The sequence below is a fragment of the Podarcis vaucheri genome, assembly GCF_965113315.1.
Source record: "Podarcis vaucheri genome assembly, chromosome: 1".
NCBI classification, from domain to species: Eukaryota; Metazoa; Chordata; class Lepidosauria; order Squamata; family Lacertidae; genus Podarcis; species Podarcis vaucheri.
Genome location: NC_138759.1, coordinates 111,735,779 through 111,757,737, shown reverse-complemented (window position 1 = coordinate 111,757,737; position 21,959 = coordinate 111,735,779). Strand labels below are relative to the sequence as shown.

Genomic DNA, 21,959 nt, shown 5'->3' with positions numbered 1-21,959 from the left:
GTAGTACTTTGTGAATGGTCACTAAAATTATTTTACCTAATTCAAATTATAACAGTGTGTGTGTGTGTGTGTGTGTGTGTGTGTATTTCATTTCCCTCTGAGCTCACTACTTTTTCTTTGCTACTTATGTGTATCATCAGTACCTGCCAACTTAGGATAACACATCATGCATCTGAAAGCCCATGAACGTTTATACTGAGACTTGGAAACTCAGTGCCCTTGTTTACATTTAATGCTATGGCAAACCATGGCTTAGCCCAAGCAAGCAAATGTGTAGGCTCCAGGGAAAGAGATTGCACCCAATTTGCTCCTTCATGGTTTGTTTTGTTGAGCTAAGCCATGGTTTAGCTTATTGTGTCATCCAAACCCTGGCTCATGGTTTTAGCTTTCCCTACCAACCCACAGTCCGTAAACCATGGGATACCTTGGTTTCGGCTCATGGTTTGTCCGGAGTCCTTAACACCCGGTGGGGGTACAGAAGCAGTGGCAGTAATGCATGGGATGGGGCCAGGATGTAATCACATGAGGAGAAGAACGCCTGAATAGAATTTGAGTGTTTTTCTCAATACGTTACTGATGCCAGTCTGTCTATTGTTATGTTGTGATGTTTTGCAGAGCTCAACATAGTCAAGTATTCATTGCAAATATTACACTTGGCAGTGCTAAGCCACTTGGAGCATTGCAGCCAAATGCAAGCAATGGTGAGTAAATTTATATTGTAATTTGTGCAGGATGTATTTTAGGTTTCAGCGGAACCCTGGCAATGTTGTTGGTGTCTGTTCAATACCGGGTGGTATCCGACTACAGTGTCCCATCAGCACAAAAGATTTCTGCTTGCACAATGGGAATTCCCCCCGGAGGTACGCCAGGGGAGGCAGAAATCCTTGCACTGAAGTAACATGCATGTAGTGTTACATTGGATGCAGCCCATTGCGTGAATGGCTCGTGTGAAGGAGTCTTCCACAATTTTTTCCTAAGTGGTATTGATGGGTCCTTGCAATTGCTCAGAGAAACTTGAATATAAAGCATATGTATATTTTTAATATTTTAAAAACATCTCGTGTCTGTCATATGACATATACTTAAGACTACAAAAGCTATGTACCAAAAAGCTGTACTCTGGGAAAGTTTAGCTCCATTTTAATACAAATTTGAATGAAAAAGAGTGATTCATGATTCAAACAACTTAATCCTAATGCTAATTTCAAATTTTTGTTTGCTTTTTTTTTATAAAGGTCACAGTGACGCAAAATTACTTCCTCCAACAGAAGAAAGTAATATTGATGTGAGAGAACGTAACAAGCTTGAATCATTGAACTGCCAAGCATATCAAAATGACATAGCCGTAAATCAGGAATGCAGCCCTCAAGCACGTCCAGGGGTGCAAGATAAAAAATGGGATCAGCCCATTGTGGAGACAGTAAAGACTCAGGATGTTGCAATTCAGGCAACCCCACCCGACGGTAATTTGGGTCAGACTGAAGTAAGGGAGAGTACGGGTCCTCAAGGCTGCCAATTGGTCACACGCAAAGATTCAACTCACCTGCACAAATCAGCTCAGGAGAACCAACCCTCAGGGTTGCTCAGTAGGGTACATGAGACCGTAGGAACTATGACAGAGTTCAACCAACAGAGGGAACAATCGGCACATGACAGAGCAAATTCTAACGACAACCAATATAACACAATTGAAAAGGATAGCCCCATTTTACCACAGAAAGTCGTCAAAAGCCCTGCTAGTTCTCCTCCAAAAGGTTTCCCACCTCACTGGCAAGACTCTAAACCTAAACCTAAACCTTCCAATGAGATTACAAGAGACTACATACCCAAAGTTGGAATGACTACCTATAAAATAGTGCCTCCAAAATCTCTGGAGATAGTGAAGAATTGGGAGTCCGACGCTGTGGAGGATCGGGAAGCGGCCCACTTGCACATGTCTCCCAAGGAGAATTCCCAGGAATTTGGTACGCAAACAGAAATGCTTAATAACTCCAAAAGCCTGAGCCCAACAGGACCTGTTTTTAGACATGAAGTTATGTTGCTAGGGAACGATTCGCTGCATAAAACATACAGTGCTGATAATGCCACAGTTCCTCTCCCTAATGCCGAAGGCAGGAAAATGGAAGCTCCATTTGTGCTAAGCACAGAGAAGAAAAGTCCGCCCCCACCGGTGCAAGAAAAAACAAGGATCTTAAGTCCTACAGCAAAGCCAAGCAACTTCTATTTACAGATGCAAAAGAGGGCTTCTTCTCATTATGTAACATCTGCGATTGCAAGAAGCAATTCCATTAGTAGCCCTACGCAAAACGAAGCTAAGAGTATGGAGCCAGAAAAAAAGTTGGCCTCGCCAGATCATACTTCTTTTCCATTTCCTAGGACAGTTACTGTTCCTTCTCAATTAGCAGAGGAAAACACTGAAAATGGACACAGCGAGGAAAAGACAAAAGTCACCACTCCTCCTGTAACTATGCCCAAACCTCTGAATTCCCCCTGCTCCCAGCCTCCTCCATTAAATCTGAAAACCCTGAGGACTTTCGTTTTGCCGCAACCGTATTCCAGCTCCCGGCCGTCACCTTTTGCTCTTGCTGTATCTTCGGCAGTTAGGAGGTCGCAGTCGTTCAGCAAAACATGTGCACCCAGTGCACCCAGGCCACTGAAAGAGCAATTGTCCCTTGACCTTTCCTCATCAGTGTCCAACACGGAGATAAAGAACCATTCTCCTCTACAGAGCCCAACTGGACAGCTGCAACAGAATTTTGCAGACAAGGTAAAACCCAACAATAACATTTGTCCTCAACGTCCACGCGGTGCTTTCTTACATGCATATATCTTGGCATTTTGCAAAATAACATAGAACTGTTCTGTCATTCACTAAAAGTGTGCATTGCATTGCGTGTTGCTGTCTAAGGTAGCATGAGCTCACTCGGGCAATGGTTTTCTTTCTTCTTCTCCCAACAGAAAAATAATTGTGCAACCAATGAGCAAAATAGGCAGGTGCCCTCTTTATCTGGCCACCCAACAACTGCCGTCTGTCAGAGAGGGATTGCTGCGGCTCTCCAGCGCCCTGACCCGGAACAGATCCACCAGAGCTTGCTGGCTGCAATCCGCTCTGGAGAAGCTGCTGCCAAATTGAGAAGGGTGAGGTGGTTGGGTTTTTTCCCCCTCTTCTCCCCTTTCCTTTTTCTTCTCATCATTAAAGTAAATAACAATGGATTTACAGTGCTTACTTTCAAAATCACCATAGCAATCGGTGCTGGCATTAATCTTGTTGAAGGAATCTCACGAGTGTGATTTCTGAATAGTGCCAATAGGGGAGATGTAAGGACTGGTTGCAAAATGTTCTTGCTGGCTTTGAGTAAAGGAAAGAGTGTATACAGCTTTTCCCCTTAAACATACATTTGGCATAAAGTGTATGGGCTGATTCCCTCTGCCAAATCCTCCATTGAAACAGCTGTTAGGAAGAAGCTATAAAGATCAAGGTCAAAAGGACCTTGCCTCTCCTACCTGTCTTCAGAATTTGAAAATTCCTTGCTAATGCTCTGCTTTCCTGTCTCAGATTTCAGAAAGGTATTTCATCAGTTAGGGGAAAGAAGGCATTCATATAGAGCTGGAAATTGAATATCCTGGGGTCTTTTCTTTTTTTTAAAAAAAGGGCTTTGTTTGGTTTGTGGCAAGAAGATGAACTTTTTTTTTTATTCTGACAGTGCCCCGTCAATGATATTATCCTATTATGAGTTGTCCATGACTAGAATATGGTCATGAGATATGCCTTTTTAAAGCTCTGCAGCCCAAACTGCATATATAGTTAAATATCTCCTTCCTTCTCTGCTTTTGTTATTCCTGTGCTATGCAAAATTTAATCCCACTTTGTCTCTCTCACTTGTCACCTCCTATGCCATCCCACATTTGTTTAATTAATGAATTTATGAATCGCTTCCCAGGAAGCATCATAAGGAGAGCAATTACCAATGAATGCAGACAGTATTGACATAATCAAGTATAAGTCATTTTTTTTCCAGGAGTTTCAAGTTTCCCTCAGTTATATTCTGTTTAAGAGAACATTTTTCTTTCTTTCAAAGTAGCATGATAATGACTGTGCTAACTCACTATCTTACAGTATGAAGAAGTGAAGCTGGGGTGAGAAAAGTGTGGTATCAAATTTATTTTTAAGCCTCTTGTGAAGATGAAGTCAGACAGTGTCTGTAAAACGTTGCTTCAACTTTTAAAACAAGGCGTATTGCACGGGGAAAGAATTAAACACTTAAGTCAGCAGACCCAAAGTTACTGCATTCACTTGTGTGTGAAGAACAAGTGAAAGGACATTTAACTCCTATTTAAATGGCAAAGTTCGGCTAATGCTTTGTGCTATTAAATTGGGTAAAAGGTCTGTCAGGTGCTCTCAGCATCCGCCAAGCATTCAAGAAACAAGGCAAAAATTGCCACTGCATTCAGCCAAGCATTTGCCCCCCCCCCAACTTGCTTTAATAACTCGTTAGGGTACAGAGCCAAACTCTGTGGTCTTTTGTGCTGCAGTTTTATTCCTACTGAATAAAGCTTGCAGTAATTGCTAACCAAATGGGTCAAATGAGGTTGGGGTTTGAAACTATTTCTCTCTCTCCAGAATATTTCCATCATATGACTGAACTCTCCCTGTTAGTTTCCCTTGGGCTCACACATCTTAAGGCATTACTTTCAGTTTAATAATCAAATGAATGCATAGGCCCATTGTATTGTCTTCAGCAGGCATCTGCAAACTTCAGGCTTGCTTGGAACTATGTTTTTAAAAAACTAGAACCTGGAGATTCCAGAACCAATTTGAGCCAATTGGAAAACAGTGGCTTGCTGAAGAACAAAGCCAGATGCAAAATGGTGGCTCAATGGGCAGAGCCCAGTTACCTGTGCCCCACCCCACGAAACATGCACTGGGATGGGTGTCATATACAATGACAAAAATTGACATCTGAGTAAATTCTAACTAGCCAGAGCCAAATCTACTGCAAGTGATCCAATGATCTGTCAGCAGGTCCAAATTAACCTTCCACCAAGCCCCAGTCTACAGTGCACAGTAAAATTAGTGATGTGGCAAGAAATAAATGTTCTCCAGATGAATAATCGCTAGTGTGGTTTGGAAACATGGGTTTTATATATTTTTCATGCGGCTGAGTGCGTATTGAACCCTATGTTTGATCAGACTGTTTCAACTAGCTAGCTTTTACTTAGTGATGTTGAAAATCAGTTGAGCTTTAGCAGACAGGAGCGAGGCAAGTTTGTGGTGACATCATTAAAGTAATCAGCTTTGTGGGGCACATGAAACCACAAATTGGAGCAAGAATTAAAAGAGAAACAAGTAATAAATTCCTATTGCTTGGTGTCCAAACAACTCACTTAACAATCATAGCTCTGGCTTTACTCATTGGCTAAAAAAACTGACAGGCATATATACTGTATTTTTCCATGTATAAGACGCCTATTTTGGGAGTCTTCGGTTTAAGAAAATGGGGGGACTTACATCCATGTATAAGACGACCCCAGATTTTAAACATTATTTTAGAGTAAGAAAACCTAGTCTTATACACAGAAAAGTACAGTATATATGAAAGCTCAGTGCCTGAGTCTCTTTCCTAGGCTGGTTACCATATGAATTCTTACCACACAAACATAACCAATATTATATAGGCTTTGTGAAACTGAGCCACAGGGGTGTTGCTCTTCAGTGGCTATTACTCTAGCTCAACAAAGGCAGGCCATGCATTTTTGTGGAACAACCATGCACCTCTCTTAAATTTCTGATGTGCCCCGAAGATCCCTAGTAATATGGCAATTGGACCTAAGGCAGAGTAACATCTATTGATGTAACCCAGGTGCTGAATTGAGTTTCCCAGCATTTTGACACTTAAATTAGTATAAGATGCATCAGACCTTTCTGGAGAGGAGGGTGTAAGTAGATCTGTTCATGTAGCTGCATTTTATCCCGCCCTTCCTAAGGAACTCTAATTGACTGGTGCATAGGCCCAGTTTATTTCAGCAGCTCTACACTCAGCGACAGCATTCAAAACAGTTACAATTATAAATTAACTGGTGGGTGACTTCCATTTTGCATCAGGTCTTCCATCTACCTGACTACCTTATTTTCTCTCTCAGGTTGCGCCTCCGTCAAATACAGTTGCCATTAACGGAAGATCCAGTCTCAATTCCTCAGTGTCCGTAGAAGCAAGATACAACAATCACTAGGACTTCGTACCAAATATTTTGCACTTTATCCACTACTGCATAAAACTACGGTTAATTGCGTATTGCTGAGGACTGTGTGTAAATGCAAGGTTGCGATGGTATATATTGTCAAGTGAAGCACAGAAACTTCATGGAAGTCCTGAAAGAGTTATTAGAATAGATATAATTTATAGCAATATTTTTTTCGCCCTTTTAAACCTGAAACTGCTGCTTCAGAATGCATAACATGGCATAAAAGTTTCGTTCTTTTGCTGCTGTGATCTGGTAACGTTGATTTCCACTTTAACCTTAATTAATGATGTTTAGCAATATGTTGTATGATACTAATGTATGAAGCTCTTAACTGCCTAATAATATTGTTCACAAATGCATGAATTTCCTGTTGCCTTGGAAATTTATTGCTGTTCTCTCTAGAAATGCAGTTGGGCAAGTTTCCTTTCCTTCTGCTGAGAATGCAGGACAAGATCCATCCAAAGTCATGCTGCTTCAGAATCCCACCGATTGCTTAAGTTCTGTGTTCAAATCAGTAGGGTTTAAAAGTGCTTAACTCTGGCTGGATCATGTCTTTTTAGGATTAGCATTAATGGTCTTTGCATATTTTCCAGTACCAAAGTGAAGAAATAAATTAGGTGAGTTTTCTTATAAATACTAGCACAGTTATACGGTGTCTTCATGCACACTAGAAAGTGCCTTAACTGCTGTAACAATGCTGGTGAAATCGCAGTTGTTTTCCAAAGGCAGTAACTTGGTCAGCATCCCAGGCCTCTATAGAAGAATCTGGCAGCATATCAAGAGTACTTTTTAGCAACCTCTAGGACAGGGCAGGGAAACTGAGGCCAGATGTGGTTCGATTCCAGCTCCCTTCAGCCCCAACCATCATCACCGATGGTCAGGGATGGCGGGCGTTGCATCTGGAAGGCCACAGGTTCTCTGGCCCTGCTCTGTGAGCTGAATCGTTGAGGGCAGATTTGCGCAATCTAAAATGTAACAGGTAGTAGGTATGAATAGGAATCAGTGTTTATTTTCTTACTGTCCTGTGCTTATCTTTAGCACACCCCATGCTCTCAGCATGCTGCAAGTGTGACGGCTGAGCAAAAATAGGGAGGGGGATGTGCTGGCATGGGCAGGGACACACAGTTTGGGATCTGCAGATGAAGCATATGGGAAATTTTGTTAGCTGACATGCAGAGCAATCTCGAGAGGTAATACAGCTCCGAACTGCAGTGAGGGCTCCAGAACCTTATTTGGCAGTTGATACAAATTTATTATGGGTAAGGAAAAGAGGACTGTGGCTCAGGTACAGCTTGAGGCATTCTCAAGGCCATTGGCCCAGAGCTACCAAGTTTAATTTATTCTTGTTCTCAGAAAAAAAACAGTATCTTATTTCACGTTTGGGTAACTTTTAAAATATTTCTTTTAAGTTCAAAAAATTAAAGCTAGGGGATGCAAAACAAAATAAAGCCCAAACTCCTCTTTTTGTAAGTAGGAGAAGAGGTGGTGGTGATTTCTGCATTATAAAAGCTTATTTAATGACACTTTAAACAACACGATGTCAACGAAGTAGTTTTACGAGTCTAATAAATTCTACAGTTGTGAAATTTAAAAATTGCTACTGAAATAGACATGTTAGGTTGAGCAGCTATGTGCAAGACAGCAAAATGCTCAGCGGCGCTTCTTTTTCTGTTCATCTTTTCCTGTCCAATTAATGTTGCGTTTGTGTGACAAGATCTATTTGTGATCCTAGTTCTGATCAAGCAACTGAATTTGTAGATATATGCTGCAAATACTGGGATATTTTCTAAATAATTACGGTTTTGTTAAATAAAAGTAATTGTATTTAGTTTCATTCTTAAATGATTACGTTGAATGACTTATCGTTTTAGAACATTTTGTTATCCCCCCTCTCCCCAAAAATTAAGTAAGCTCCTACGCTTCCCCACCCCCCACCCTGGACTTCCAGAATGAAGGCATGCAATACACAGTTGGTAACTAAAGGCATGGCTTTGTTACATACCTGACTTTTGGTTGGCCGCATCACTGCTCATTACTGGCAGTAGATGAGGAGGCAACGAGGTTGATTTGATACAAATGCACCAGCAGCAATGCTGTATCGCAGCCATAGACAAACTCTGCCCTCCAGATGTTTTGAGACTACAATTCCCATCATCTGTGACCACTGGTCCTGTTAGCTAGGGATGATGGGAGTTGTAGTCCCAAAACATCTGGAGGGCAGAGTTTGCCTATGCCTGCTGTATTGGTTTAACCTGTATGGTTGCACCCTCTGACCTCACCATTTCCCCTTGTACCTCCTGGTAAGCAGCATCAAACATAGGTTTGCTGCCTGAGTCACTAATGCAATGGAGCTATAAATTAGATGAACATTTTGGATGTCTTGTGTGGCATTTCCAGCAGAGAGATGGAAGTATAAAAAACTGTTATTCAAGGCATTATTTCCAGATCAGTATCCCATTTTGGTCACTTGCAAGCAGAGAAAGATAAAGTGAAACAAGTTCAATGAAGCAGCAAGAACAATCACAGATAGAATAGAGGAGAGGTGGAAAAGGACTACGCCTCATTTGTGTAGTAAAAAGAAGAGTGTAGTTGTAGCTGCATACTATGTTGACATAAAACATCACTGTTGGGAAAGGTTGGTAATGATGAAAGATAAAGAGAATGAAATTAAATATACTGATGCCTCTCGCATCGACAGAAGACTTTTTGAAGCTGGTTTCAAAGGATCCCCCAACACTGAAGAGGGGGGTATAGAATCAGGGCAAGAGGACCTAAGAGCACTTATCAGCCCCTTCGCTGGTGAAATTTTCCATTGGGCTTTCTGTCAGTGCCGGAACAAGTCTGACACAACACTGTCCTCAGTAGTAGCCTGAGAAGCCTCTCTCAGCAGCCATTCTCCCCTCTCTCTTTCATTCACCACACGAAACAGAAAGTGGTTAAAAAACATTTACTGGAATAACAGTCACAACAGAAAGGGGATGCCTCTGCCATGGGATTCACAGTCAGCCAATCGCATGAGAGCTACTGTCCGAGGTGGGGGGGGAGGGGGAAACACCCGTGTTAAAGGTACGCAGCAATTTAACATAAGTAAACATTCCCATTTCAGGAAATTAAATCATTATGCTTAACGCCTTTCCCATCCTTTGCTATCTTAGGTTCTATAACTGGCCTGTAAATGCATGCAAGGAATTGAAAATGAGACTTTCTACATTCAAATGTGTTCTGTCACTGAGCAATGGCTCTTCCCAGGCAATGTTGGGAGGCGAAATTGCCAAGGTCCACACTAAACAGGTGCATGCCTACTGATTGACTAGCAACATAGCTGCTGATTCCATCAATTCATGCCTGTGTGCACAAAATCTTCTTGCTTTACATATAAATTATTTTTATATGTCTCTGAAAAGTGACCAAAGAGGAACATTATTATTTATTTTTTTAAAAGGGTCTTGCTCCTGGTAGAAACCATGTTGTCTGCCCTTAGCCCAGGGCAGGTTCATATGAGAAAAGGTGGGATTCCCTGAGAATGCTTGCTTCCCAGACCTTAGAGGCAATTAATATGAGAAGAATTTTACAAATATTGGATACACAATTTTGCTGCTAAGGCGCAGATGTGTAACATGCTGAGAACAGCACATTAAAAATTCTCTCAGTTGTCTCAGCTAAAATGCGAAAATAGTACAGGGTTCTGCTTCTATAATTTGACACAATTAGGGAAAGAGGCACAGCAGGCAGAAGAACTCCTGTGTTTCCTAGAACCTAAATTTGGATTTTCTTTTCGTAGAACAATCTCGCGTTGAATGAAATGCTAAAAGATGCAAGGGATGGAGAATCACTTTGAAGTGTGAAGTTCATCCAAATAGTTTACAGTTTCTAATCACAGGCAACCTGACTAATTGCTATTAAATACGGTAGGGGGTAATTGTGCGGAATAACTGTAGCAGCTATAAATAAACACTAACAATATTCTATAATATCAGCTGGAAATAAATACCTGCCAGTGAGTCTGATGGTTATCTGGTTATAATAATGGAAATGGTCACCAAGGGACATGTGGGTTTTTTGGTGTGTGTTTTTTTAAAGAACCCTGTTCTAACAAATTAGGGTGCTTCCAGACTGTCGTTCTTTCGGGGTGGAGTTGAATCACATACGGCCAAATTCAGGTTGCACAATTGTATTTGATTGGGAAGTCATGCACTACAAACCTGCTCCCCTCAAACAACAGACTTTTTGCAGTAAAGGAAATGGGAGAATGTAGTGGAAACTGGGGGACAACACTTGCTTTGACACAATGCTATCCTCCCCACAGACCAGAATGAATGCTTGCTAAGCAGCCAGCAGTCTCGCTGCAAAAAAACTGGGTGAATGTTTCAATAAGCAGGTTGTCTGCCCTAATTCTTTAAAGGACTACCAGAGCTTTGTGTCCTTTTCAAACCTGACCTGCACCCACATCCATTTTGAGACCCAGAGACTGGCAATCATGCAAGGGTGCTCAGGAACAAGAAACTGGCTTGCATCAGCTGAGACTGCATCTAGCCCAGCACTGTCAGTTCTGACTGGGAGTGGCTCTTCAGGGTCTCCGGTAAATAGAGGTCTTTCCTGTCACCTGATCGTTTTAGCTGGAGTTGTCTGGAAGTGAAAGTGGGACTTCCTGCATTCAAGGCCATCCCAGCTATGGATCCCCCTCGTGCAGGGCACAAGATCATTCCTCTCTCAGCATTAACTACAACACATAGAGAGCTTTCTGAGCCTAAGAAAAACAGTGCACACACAGCTATGGTGGCATGAAGCCACATTAGAAATTCTGAAAACAGGGACCCCTTCTCAACCAAGGTAAGATACTTAGATGTATTAATACAACTTTTTGAGTATCTGGTGACAGCAGGAACCGCTTCTGAACCAAAGCAATGCACAGTATCTTTACAAGAGAGGAAGAAAGGGAGGAAACCAAAGCAACTTGGCCAAATCCTATGATTTTTTTTTTACCATGACCCTGTGATCTGCAAAGTCTATCAGGTCCAGTAGCCTCAGCCACCACTGACAGGGTTCTCAAAAGTTGTTGTTGTTGTTTTATTTTATTTATTACTTATACCCCGCCTATGTGGTGGGGCATCCCCAGCCACTCTGGGCAGCTTCCAACAGGATATTAAAAACACAATAAAACATTAAGGACTGCATACAACTTATGCATATTTCATGGCTACATTATTAATTGAAGAAGAATAAAAAAGCTGAGGAGGATGCCAAAAGGAGTTCACAACTTACCTGAAAAAGCCCCAAATGTCTTTGGCTGTTTTTGAATTATCCCAACCTTGAGGAAAGCATAGGAGCCTACTCCCCCTTCATCTTTTAATAGCAGTGACTATAATTTTCTCTCTGGTTTTTTTTTAATGTCAAATTTTCAGTTCTGTTTATATTTACTGTTATGATATATTGGAGCAAGGTTTCAAAGTTGTGGTCTGTGGACCACCAGTGGTTGGTAAGCGCATTCAAGTGGTCCATAGCATTTCTGGATTTGTGGTTGAAGGCAGAGGGGATGGCATGTCCATTACATTAAACATATTGATTTTTAATTCTGTTTTATTGTGTCTCTCTTACATTGCGTTATTGTATTATAATTTGATTTCTATGCAGTTCTAAATTGTAATACAATAAAACACAGGAACTAAAAGCAGTTAAAACACAATTAAAAATCGCCCCGCATCTTAACATAGCACAATGGTTGCAAAATGCGCAAGGGGGGGGGAATTGTTTTACCAACATCTTCAACAATTTTCAAATGGTCCATGGGGAAAATGTTTGGGGACCACTGTAGTAGAGGTTTGGTGAATCTCCAGGTAGGAGGGGAGGTATCCCTGTTGAAATCTTGGACTGTCCTCAAATGTACCTCTGCAGCACTGGTATATTTGAAATCAGTCCTTTGAAACATTTCCCAGCTATGTGCTGTAGAACCTACTCCCACCCCCCAATTTCTCACTATAATAGCAAAATTCAACTCAGCCAACTCACCCTTAACATAATATTGTCAACTCCAGGGGTCAGCAAACATTTTCAGCCAGGGGCCGATCCACTGTCCCTCAGACCTTGTGGGGGGGCGGACTTTATTTTGGAGAAGAAATGAACAAATTCCTATGCCCCACAAATAAGCCAGAGATGCATTTTAAATAAAAGGACACATTCTACTCATGTAAAAACACACTGATTCCCGGACCGTTTAAAAGGCCATTGGGCCGGATCCGGCCCCTGGGCCTTAGTTTGCCTACCCATGGACTCTTCAGAACCTCAGACAGAGCCGCTTTCCCATCACTTCCTGCCTTACTGAGCTGCTGTCTGTCTTATCCACAACTCATGCTGCTAGCAGTTTTCTTATACTTTTCATGGGGGCCCTTCATCCTTTGCTTACAGGGCAGCTGGACACATTGCAAAATGGAGACCCCAGCTGCTCACAGTCTTAAATTCCATCCAGTGTACTGGCTCAAAACATTATGTTGCACCCCATTACTCAGAGTAAGGCCTGCAAGCATGAGCCAGAGGTTTTTCTCTCTGCGAGTATATTTGCACCTGTGCATATAAATAGTCATATGCAAATTTGCATCAAGCACTTGTGTCCTAAGTCTTTAAAGCTTTTAACCTAGCAACAACCTTCTACTTTGCAAACACACTCGCCTGCAATTAATTCTTCCACCACCCACCAGTCCTCTCCAGTGCAATCTGACACACATTTCCAAATGGTTCCACTTACACGCACAAAATAAGAAATCTCAGCTGTTTGCTGCAGAGCTGTTTGCCAAATACGGGGAGGTCATGTGGATGTAAAGGTTATGTATTTATATCTTCCGTTGCAATTTACGTTCCAGACAGAGATGTTTTCAGAGATTTTTCAAGACTGAAATGTCCAGCAGATGAGGCTCATGTTAACGGTTGCATTCATTTTGGCGTTTATTATTCAAGAGATCTTCCTGTCTGCATGGCTGAATGTGGGAACATCTGATTTCCCATCGTGTCAGCCAGTGCTGGAAAAATATTATAAGGGTGGAGAGTGGAGGAAAACACTGTACAATTTGCAGCTATTGTGATGTGCAAAAGCATAACTCTAATGCTTTGAAAAATTTCAGAAACTCTTACTGTAACTTTGCGGCCTGACTACCTTGCACTTTCTAAAATGAGATGTCATGCTTTGCTTAACACTTTTGCTGTGATAATAAGGCAATCCGAACAGCTGCAAAATTAACCCTAAAATGCACTTACTGGCCTTAATTATGCTTTCAGGTTTATCACAAAGTGGCAAGCAGAGCAATTTCCTGGGTAGAAGTCGTCTATGAGAGTCAATGCCTTTTGTGTGTGTTCTGGCTTCCTAAATTGGGCTGTAATAGTGCAGGATTTTTAATGTCAAACAGTATTTGCTTCTTGCACAGATTTATTGGGCAATGCTGTCATCTTTGTCATCTCATCCTGTAAAAAACAAGAAAGAAAACCTCCAATGAGAAGGGCTGCAGTAGAGCCAAGTCATGCCATGTCCTAGAAATGGTATACACATCAGTGGTATACTGATACGAGAATTCATGTACACTCCATTTCTAAATTCTCCTAATTCTTGTCACAAATGGAAATGTGGGAAACTTGTGGTAGAAACAGTGGAACATTGGTGCATTTTGATGGCTGTTGCAGAGATTCTGTGGATTTTATTGTAATACTGGATCCAAATGGTCTGATTTCCACATAATTCCGCATAGGGTTATATCCTTAGTTATGAATGGCAATTTTATACACTGCCATTTACAGTGCAATGTTAAGCCTGTTTACCCAGATGTAAGTCCCACTGTGTTCATTGGGGCCTATACTGTATAGGATTACAGCTGTAATGTTGTATGAACATCTCTCGTCCTACAATAATAAATACAGTCGCTAGGGAGGAAGCTCCGCTGAACACAGCGGGATTTATTGTCCATGGGAAGGATGCATCTGTGACCTTCGTTTCTGTGGTTCAGATCCCATAACCACCAGAGTTATTTGATCCTCAGTCAAACCCCACTTTAAATTTGATGGTTTGAATTTTGATCTAGATTTAAAGCCCCGTTTCATATGTTCATATTATATTTTATAATCAAAAAGCCTTCTCATCTGGTTATTCTGAACTACAACATGATGTTCCTTTTGCTTGCTAAAATGCTTGTAAGCTAGAGATTCCATCAAGTAGAAAGATTATTTGTACTGCAAAAGCTATTATTTTATATAGCAGTAGCAAAATGGCTAGATTAGAAATTGGAGTGTCTCCTAAGCAACTACTGAATGGAGATGTTTTGATTAACAGGAACGGTTAGAATAGTTAGGAAAGTTGCTTCTGAACTGTTTTTTAATTTACAGACAATTTGATCAACACTATATGTGCCCACTTCTTTTTCAAAAGCATGCTAGCCAACCAAGACAATTTACTTAATATTATTATCTCATCCCCTCCCCCAAAAAATATTCCCCCTCGGTGAAATGTTCTCCCCAATGAGATGTGCCAAGAACCATCATGAGCATCCCTCTGGCCCCAGGTAAAAAAATTTAACATCACTCAGTTGGCTAGAGTGTGGTGCTGATGACACCAAGGTTGCAGGTTTGATCCCCACATAGGACTGCATTGCAGGGGGTTGGACTAGATGACCCTTAGGGTCCCTTCCAACTCCACAGTTCTATGACTCTATCATCACCCAAGCATTTCACCGATTAGGGTGATCTGTTGATGGCATGTTTTTGCTACAAACGTTCCAGAAGTCTAGTCATGTGAAATGAGTCTTCTTCAAGGTTAAGTTCTCCAGGATAAGTGAAGGGCAAAAAGAACAAAGAACAAAGCTCCAGGAACCTGGGGAACTGTGTTGTTATTGTTCTTGTTTAGTCGTTTAGTCGTGTCTGACTCTTCGTGACCCCATGGACCAGAGCACGCCAGACACTCCTGTCTTCCACTGCCTCCCGCAGTTTGGTCAAACTCATGTTGGTAGCTTCGAGAACACTGTCTAACCATCTCGTCCTCTGTCGTCCCCTTCTCCTTGTGCCCTCCATCTTTCCCAGCATCAGGGTCTTTTCCAGGGAGTCTTCTCTTCTCATGAGGTGGCCAAAGTATTGGAGCCTCAGATTCAGGATCTGTCCTTCCAGTGAGCACTCGGGGCTGATTTCCTTCAGAATGGATAGGTTTGATCTTCTTGCAGTCCATGGGACTCTCAAAAGGGGACTGTAGCAGAACAAAACAGAGACCTGCCCTACGCTGTAGCTGGTGTTATAATTTTTAAAAGCAACAGAAGAATTGGAAAAGGAAGGATAAGGAGGCACATGCACAGAGAGCTGAAAGAACAGTCAAGGGCCTGTCCCGTAATTTGCCAACCGGCCTGCTTAAAAAAGGAGAAAACTACCGGTAACTGCTACCAGGCCTAAGTTCTTCTTCTGAAGGACTGAGCAAGAAGGAGCCACATGCAAGGCCCGAGGAAAATGTAGCTTCTGGAGACAGCTTTTGGACCACAGGCTGCTGAACATTGAACTGTACCACTTTGCCTTTGGAAAGAGTTCCTTGCAGACATAGGGATGCTTTGAGAAGGGCAGAGGATAAATTGCTTATCTTGCTTTGTTTTAACCCATATGTTCCCCATCCTTTGTACATCCTTTCGACCTACAAGTTCCTTTGCTCATCCATTTCTTTTTTAGAAACTACCTAGCTCCTTATTAAATCCCATATGCCCAGCCGCATAACAAATTATTTGGCCTTCCAGACATTTTCTGACACGGCACAAAATGTGCCTAGCTACATGTTAGAATAAACCCTGTGTTGACTGACTGATGATGATGATAATAATAATAATTTAAAATGCAGCGTAGAAGGTGAGATGTGTGGAAGGTACAAAAATATGAGGGTTCATTCACTTCTTCCTCCACATTGAGCCACTTTAATTAAAGCCAACCAGGTTTTATAGGAACATTGATATATGCGTGGGTGTCCTTTCATAAAGAGGGAATCCAAAGGGCTGTGAGTCAGGCAGTCTGACTGTATGAAATGAGGAAGCTTTAATTATGACAGTGTTCAAATTAAAGCTATAGAAAACGTGTAGATAAAACGCAATGGCTTAAAGTAATTGCTGGTTTTATATGGGATTCCCTTTAAAAACTGGCAAGTGGTTGGATGCAAAACTGCATTCTAGTAAAGTATAAAGTATAAACTTAGTAAGTTGCATAAACAGAATCACATCTAGGGCACATCATGCAGCATGAAAAGGGAAGCCTGGGGATAAATCCTTTGGTCTCTTGATTGTTCTGTTTTTAGCAACTTCTCAACCACATGCATCCTGCTCCCCATCACACAAATGCCACTGATAGCGCCACATTAAAGCTTTCATTCTATGCCTGGAATAATCATCAGCCAACATGTTATTCCTTAAAAAAACTTTTTTAAAAAAAAACAAGCTGCTTTTAAAAAAACTTTCTATTTTTGCTCTTTTAAAGCTAGTAACAAACTATGGTAATTCAGATTTACTGAGATCGTGAATTGCTTTATTCCTTTTTTAAAAAAAGCTTCTGTTCAAGAACATACTCTGGCACAACATGCAGATGTTTAGAACCAGGTTGATTATCAATAAAAATTGTGAATGAAATTGAAAAATAGCAAGCCAGCTAATACTATAGAATTGCACAACAAGAGTTCTTCAGAATATTCTCATATACAACTGGCAGATGGATAGCTGCAGCGGTGCCAACTTGAATAAAATATTGGGGGGCGGGTAAGTATTTTTTATTCCTTTTTTAAAAAATGTACTCCTTTAAGATTTTTATCTTTCCCCTTCTGCTTTGTTCTCGCTTTTGTTTTGCTCTGCTTTTTGTGTGTTTTTTAATCCTCTACACTGGGTTAAGGAGGGCTTTGCATACATATGAAGGTGATGGATGGTTGGTGAAGGACCCTCTGCAAGAGGAGGGGAAGGGAAGATCTCTCAGGGTGGGGGGCTGGGAAAAGGAAGGGAAGTTCCCAGTTGAGAGCTGGTAGGGTTTATTTCTTTCTGTGTGGGGCAAATTAAGATCTACCTATGAGAGGACTTTGCATACTTCTCTCTGTGTGTGTTTAGATTAGTTTGTTTTTTTAATTGTATCAAACTATGAAAGGTCTAGAAGGGACGCGGGTGGCGCTGTGGGTTAAACCACAGAGCCTAGGGCTTGCTGATCAGAAGGTCGGCAGTTCGAATCCCCGCAACAGGGTGAGCTCCCATTGCTCGGTCCCTGCTCCTGCCAACCTAGCAGTTTGAAAGCCCGTCAAAGTGCAAGTAGATAAATAGGTACCGCTCCGGCGGGAAGGTAAACGGTTTTTCCGTGCGCTGCTCTGGTTCACCAGAAGCGGCTTAGTCATGCTGGCCACATTGGCTCCCTCGGCCAATAAAGCGAGATGAGCGCCGCAACCCCAGAGTCGGTCACGACTAGACCTAATGGTCAGGGGTCCCTTTACCTTTACCTATTATGAAAGATCTTGATAAAATCTTTATTTATAAAGAAAGAAAATTGCACAACATGGCTGTGTAACAGGCTGTGCGCTGCATGGTAACACCCAATACCGTACATCCTCCAAAGGTGTCTTGCGAGGGAAGCAGTTTTATGGGGGGGGAGGTAGGATGTGAAACTCTTGCATGAATGGATTGCTGCTTACTCTTCTCTGGATCCAGCCATAATCCCCCCCCCCCCACTATCTAGAAAGAAGCAAATGGTTGTGGTGGTCTTCTCACGAGCATCTGGTAGAACAGAGTGCTAGACCAGATGAGCCTTTGGCCGGATCCAGCAGTGCTCTTCTTATGGCTGTGCTCATATCCAGTGAGAGCAGAGATGCTCGTGGGCCTCAACACTGCAATGTTCATCAGAACACTGGTCCTACTAGCTAGGGATCATGGGAGTTGTAGGCCAAAAACACCTGGAGGGCTGAGTCTGAGGAAGCCTGACCTACAGGTTGACCAGGGATAGTCTTTTCAACATAATTGGGACTTCTGAGTAAGTATGGAGAGGCTGAGGCTACATGAGCCAGACCCACCAATTTTCCAGGGACAGACCCAAATTTACAGAAGCCGTCCCAGTTTCTGATTTGATCCCGGAATGTCCTGCTTTTCCTTAAAGGTAAAGGTACCCCTGCCCGTACGGGCCAGTCTTGCCAGACTCTAGGGTTGTGCGCTCATCTCACTCTATAGGCTGGGAGCCAGCGCTGTCCGCAGGCACTTCCAGGTCACGTGGCCAGCGTGACAAGCTGCATCTGGCGAGCCAGCGCAGCACACAGAAACGCCGTTTACCTTCCCGCTGGTAAGCGGTCCCTATTTATCTACTTGCACCCGGGGGTGCTTTCGAACTGCTAGGTGGGCAGGTGCTGGGACCGAACGACAGGAGCGCACCCCGCTGCGGGGATTCGTACCGCCGACCATACGATCGGCAAGTCCTAGGCGCTGAGGTTTTACCCACAGCGCCACCCGCGTCCCGCTCTGCTTTTCCTTAGGACGTCCCTATTCTCATCAAAGAAATGTTGGAGAGTATGGAATTATGCGACCCCTGAGCCAAGGAGATAACCTTTAGAAGACATCTGAAGACAGCCCTGTATAGTTTTATGGTGTTTTTATATATATCGGAAGCTGCCCATAGTGGCTGGGGCAGCCCAGTCAGATAGGTGGGATATAAATAATAAAAATTATTATTATTATTATTATTATTATTATTATTGAATAGCATGTCCCTATTTTCATTGGAGAAATGTCGGAAGGTATGCATGAGTGAAATTATATGCACCCTTATTTATGTAATTCATTACATGCTGTCCTCTGGCAACCCCCCCCCCAAAAAAAAAATATTATGGGCCAGCTTGCAGGATAAAAAATAATAAAATGACAAAGCAATATTGTGCAACTGTACAAAATTGTGCAGCGCTAGATAAAAGATGCAGACAGATTATTAAAGGAACTAGTAAACCTTACTGGAATCAACGGGATTCACTTCTCCGTCATAATTGGCAGCACAGGAGAGCAATTATGGGGTGGGGTGTGGGGGGGGCGCATCCACCCTCATAGCATGTTTACTCAGAAGTAAGTCCTATTGTGGTCGGTGGCGTTACTCCCAGGTAAGTGTGCACTGGCTCTCTCAGCCTCCACGATCTGGTTTCGAGTGCCAGTTAGAGAGGCGGTGGGTGGGCGGGTGGGAGAGGTCGCCTCCCGTGCCCCTCCGGCCCGCGGCAGCCCCTCCGGCCCCCCGATCCCTGGCTCCCCCCCCCCCGCAGCCCCGCCCCGGACTTCCTCGCGGGGAATCACCTCTTCGCTGGCTTCTCGGGCGGCTCCTCCCCTTCTCGCTGAACGCCGCACGTGGGGCTTGGCCGAGAGCCGGGCGAAGAAGGAAGGGAAGGTGTGCGCTGCTGCCGGGGGCCGGTCTCTCCCGCGCTCGAGCAGCCGCCAGCGGGCACCTCCGGCCCCGGGATCCCGACCGGCCCAGGAGGGATGCTGATGTGCCTTTAGGAGCTGCAGCGGAGGCGGCGGCGGCGGCAGCAGCAGCAGCAACCGGCAAGGGGGGGGGGGATGATGGCCACCCCAGTGGCGGCAGGTTTGCGGAGCAGCGCAGGGAGGGTTGCGGTGGAGCGCCGCGGAGGACTTACCCCGAAGGGCGGCGGGGGTCGCCGCCTCGGAGAGCTCGCCTTCTCGCCTTGGCTCACGCCAGCGCCGCCCCTCCTCTCGGCTCGCCTCAGGGAAGACAGGTAAACCTGGCCGCTTTGGGTGCCTGGTGGAAAGGGGGGGGGGTTCAAGTACAAAGGAGGGGCATCCTTTCAAGTTAAGGGATCCTAGGTAGGGAGCAAAGAGGGCGGCTCAGAGCCCTGGCAGAGCTACTGGGAGAAGCCTCCATGTGCAGGGGGAGTGTATCTTAATGATGTCAAGAGGGGAAGAGGACAATTGCCGAGATGTCTGCTGGTTAACACTGGAGGCGTTGGGTGGCCCACCTTGTCATGGATGCTTCAGTTGAGATTCCTGCATTGCAGGGGGGTTGGACTGGATGACCCTCGGGGGTTCCTTTCTGCTCCACAATTCTATGATCCTATGCTGGGTTATAGGGACGCGGGTGGCGCTGTGAGTTAAACCACAGAGCCTAGGACTTGCCAATCAGAAGGTCAGCGGTTTGAATCCCCGCGCTGGGGTGAGCTCCCGTTGCTGGGTCCCTGCTCCTGCCAACCTAGCAGTTCGAAAGCACATCAAAGTGCAAGTAGATAAATAGGTACCACTCTGGCGGGAAGGTAAACGGCGTTTCCGTGCATTGCTCTGGTTCGCCAGAAGCGGCTTAGTCATGCTGGCCACATGACCTGGAAGCTGTACGCCCGCTCCCTCAGCCAATAAAGTGAGATCAGTGCCGCAACCCCAGAGTCGGTCCTAATGGACCTAATGGTCAGGGGTCCCTTTACCTTTTATGCTGGGTTATTAGATAAGCAGGTAGATTCTCAAGAGAAGACTCTCTCTGGCAAGTAGGGGGAAAGTTCATTTGTTTTAGAGCAAGGGTGGACAACATGGAGGACAACTTCCAGTTTGGGCTACAGCTCTCCTCATCTCTGGCTATTGGCCATCCTGGCTGGAGCTGCTGGTAGTCATTCCGGCATCATCTGCAAGGCCACAGCGCCCCTCACCTCTTTTTTTAGGACCTCCCTCCTCCTTATTCATCCCCCCTCCCAGCAAGAATCAGAGCTTGCAAGCCTTCCCTTCTGAACAGGTGATCTCAGTTTGGGCATCTGTGGGCCAAAGAATCTCTGGCAGGGGGCCCTGTCTGAATTAGGTGAAACTCAAGGCAAAGAACTTGGGTGTCTTTGAACAATTGGGGGAACGTTGACATCAGCACAGAACTGCTAGAAATGTTTCGGAGGCCTGTGTAATTATATATTGGATTCGATTTTGGAAGTAAAATTGGGTTGAAGGTATGTGGTAGAAAATCCCATCAAACTGTCACTTTGCATGGATTTTTAAAAGTTACTATTTCAGTGGGTTTTGTGATTGGCATTCTTTTATGTTAATAACATTTTCCACAGGCAAGGGTGGGGCACTCTATTGCTAAATCTTACCTGGGGAATAGAGAGTACCTGGTTCTGTTTACCATGACAAAAGAACTTTCTGACAAGGAGTCAAGTGACAAGGATAATTTTCTGAAAGTGAATTGAGGCACCATTGTTTCATGTTCACTTTTGTCATGCTTAATGAGACTGGGGCTGCTTCCAGACCACCTGATTTGTTTGCACTGAACTTCTTGGGGAGATCAGGTGATATTTGCTACCTATGGAGCATTCATTCTGATATGTGTGTGGGGAGATGAGGCGATATTCCATCAAGCAACTTGTGTTATTCCACTTTACAGGGCTTTTCCCATATTGCAAAATAAGGCATAAGGCATTTCCTTATTGCAAAAAGTCTGACTTGTGTGTTGTGGGGGGAGAATGGTTGCGCATGTTGTGTTGATTCAGGGAGAAAACAATACTGTACATACCCCAGGCCTTCAAACAAAACCTTGCTTTATTATAACATAACTAGACTGAGGGAAAAGCTCCACCCAGCAGCTAGAATGGGGCAAAAACTACAGGAGGCCAACTGGACCAAAAAGCACCAACCGAACCCATCAGCATACACAACAGTAGATGAGTGTCAAATCAATTGTAACTTTGCAACCTGAATTTATGGTATGTGATTGAATCCCCCATGAAAAAGTGGCAGTCTGAA

At 43.6% G+C, this 21,959-nt stretch overlaps 2 protein-coding genes across 9 annotated transcripts in view; both read left to right on the top strand.

Annotated features, from left to right (window-relative positions):
* The window catches only part of COBLL1 (cordon-bleu WH2 repeat protein like 1), a 91,542-nt gene extending 83,471 nt beyond the window's left edge, over window positions 1–8,071 (top strand). For 6 of the 7 annotated variants that reach the window (XM_082236680.1, XM_082236682.1, XM_082236681.1 and 3 more), the window contains 4 exons: window positions 616–701; window positions 1,236–2,767; window positions 2,959–3,138; window positions 6,142–8,071. In XM_082236680.1, the coding sequence (XP_082092806.1) occupies window positions 616–701; window positions 1,236–2,767; window positions 2,959–3,138; window positions 6,142–6,231 (1,888 nt within the window). In that variant the 3' untranslated portion in view covers window positions 6,232–8,071. The remainder of the gene's footprint in view (window positions 1–615; window positions 702–1,235; window positions 2,768–2,958; window positions 3,139–6,141) is intronic. The other variant, XM_082236683.1, reaches the window with a different exon arrangement.
* Window positions 8,072–16,753: 8,682 nt separating this feature from the next.
* GRB14 (growth factor receptor bound protein 14) overlaps window positions 16,754–21,959 on the top strand; it is a 48,120-nt gene continuing 42,914 nt past the window's right edge. The window contains exon 1 of one of the 2 annotated variants that reach the window (XM_082236838.1): window positions 16,754–16,988. In XM_082236838.1, coding sequence (XP_082092964.1) covers window positions 16,942–16,988 — 47 coding nt within the window. In that variant the 5' untranslated portion in view covers window positions 16,754–16,941. Of the gene's footprint in view, window positions 16,989–19,617; window positions 19,967–21,959 lie in introns of those variants that run through there. The other variant, XM_082236837.1, reaches the window with a different exon arrangement.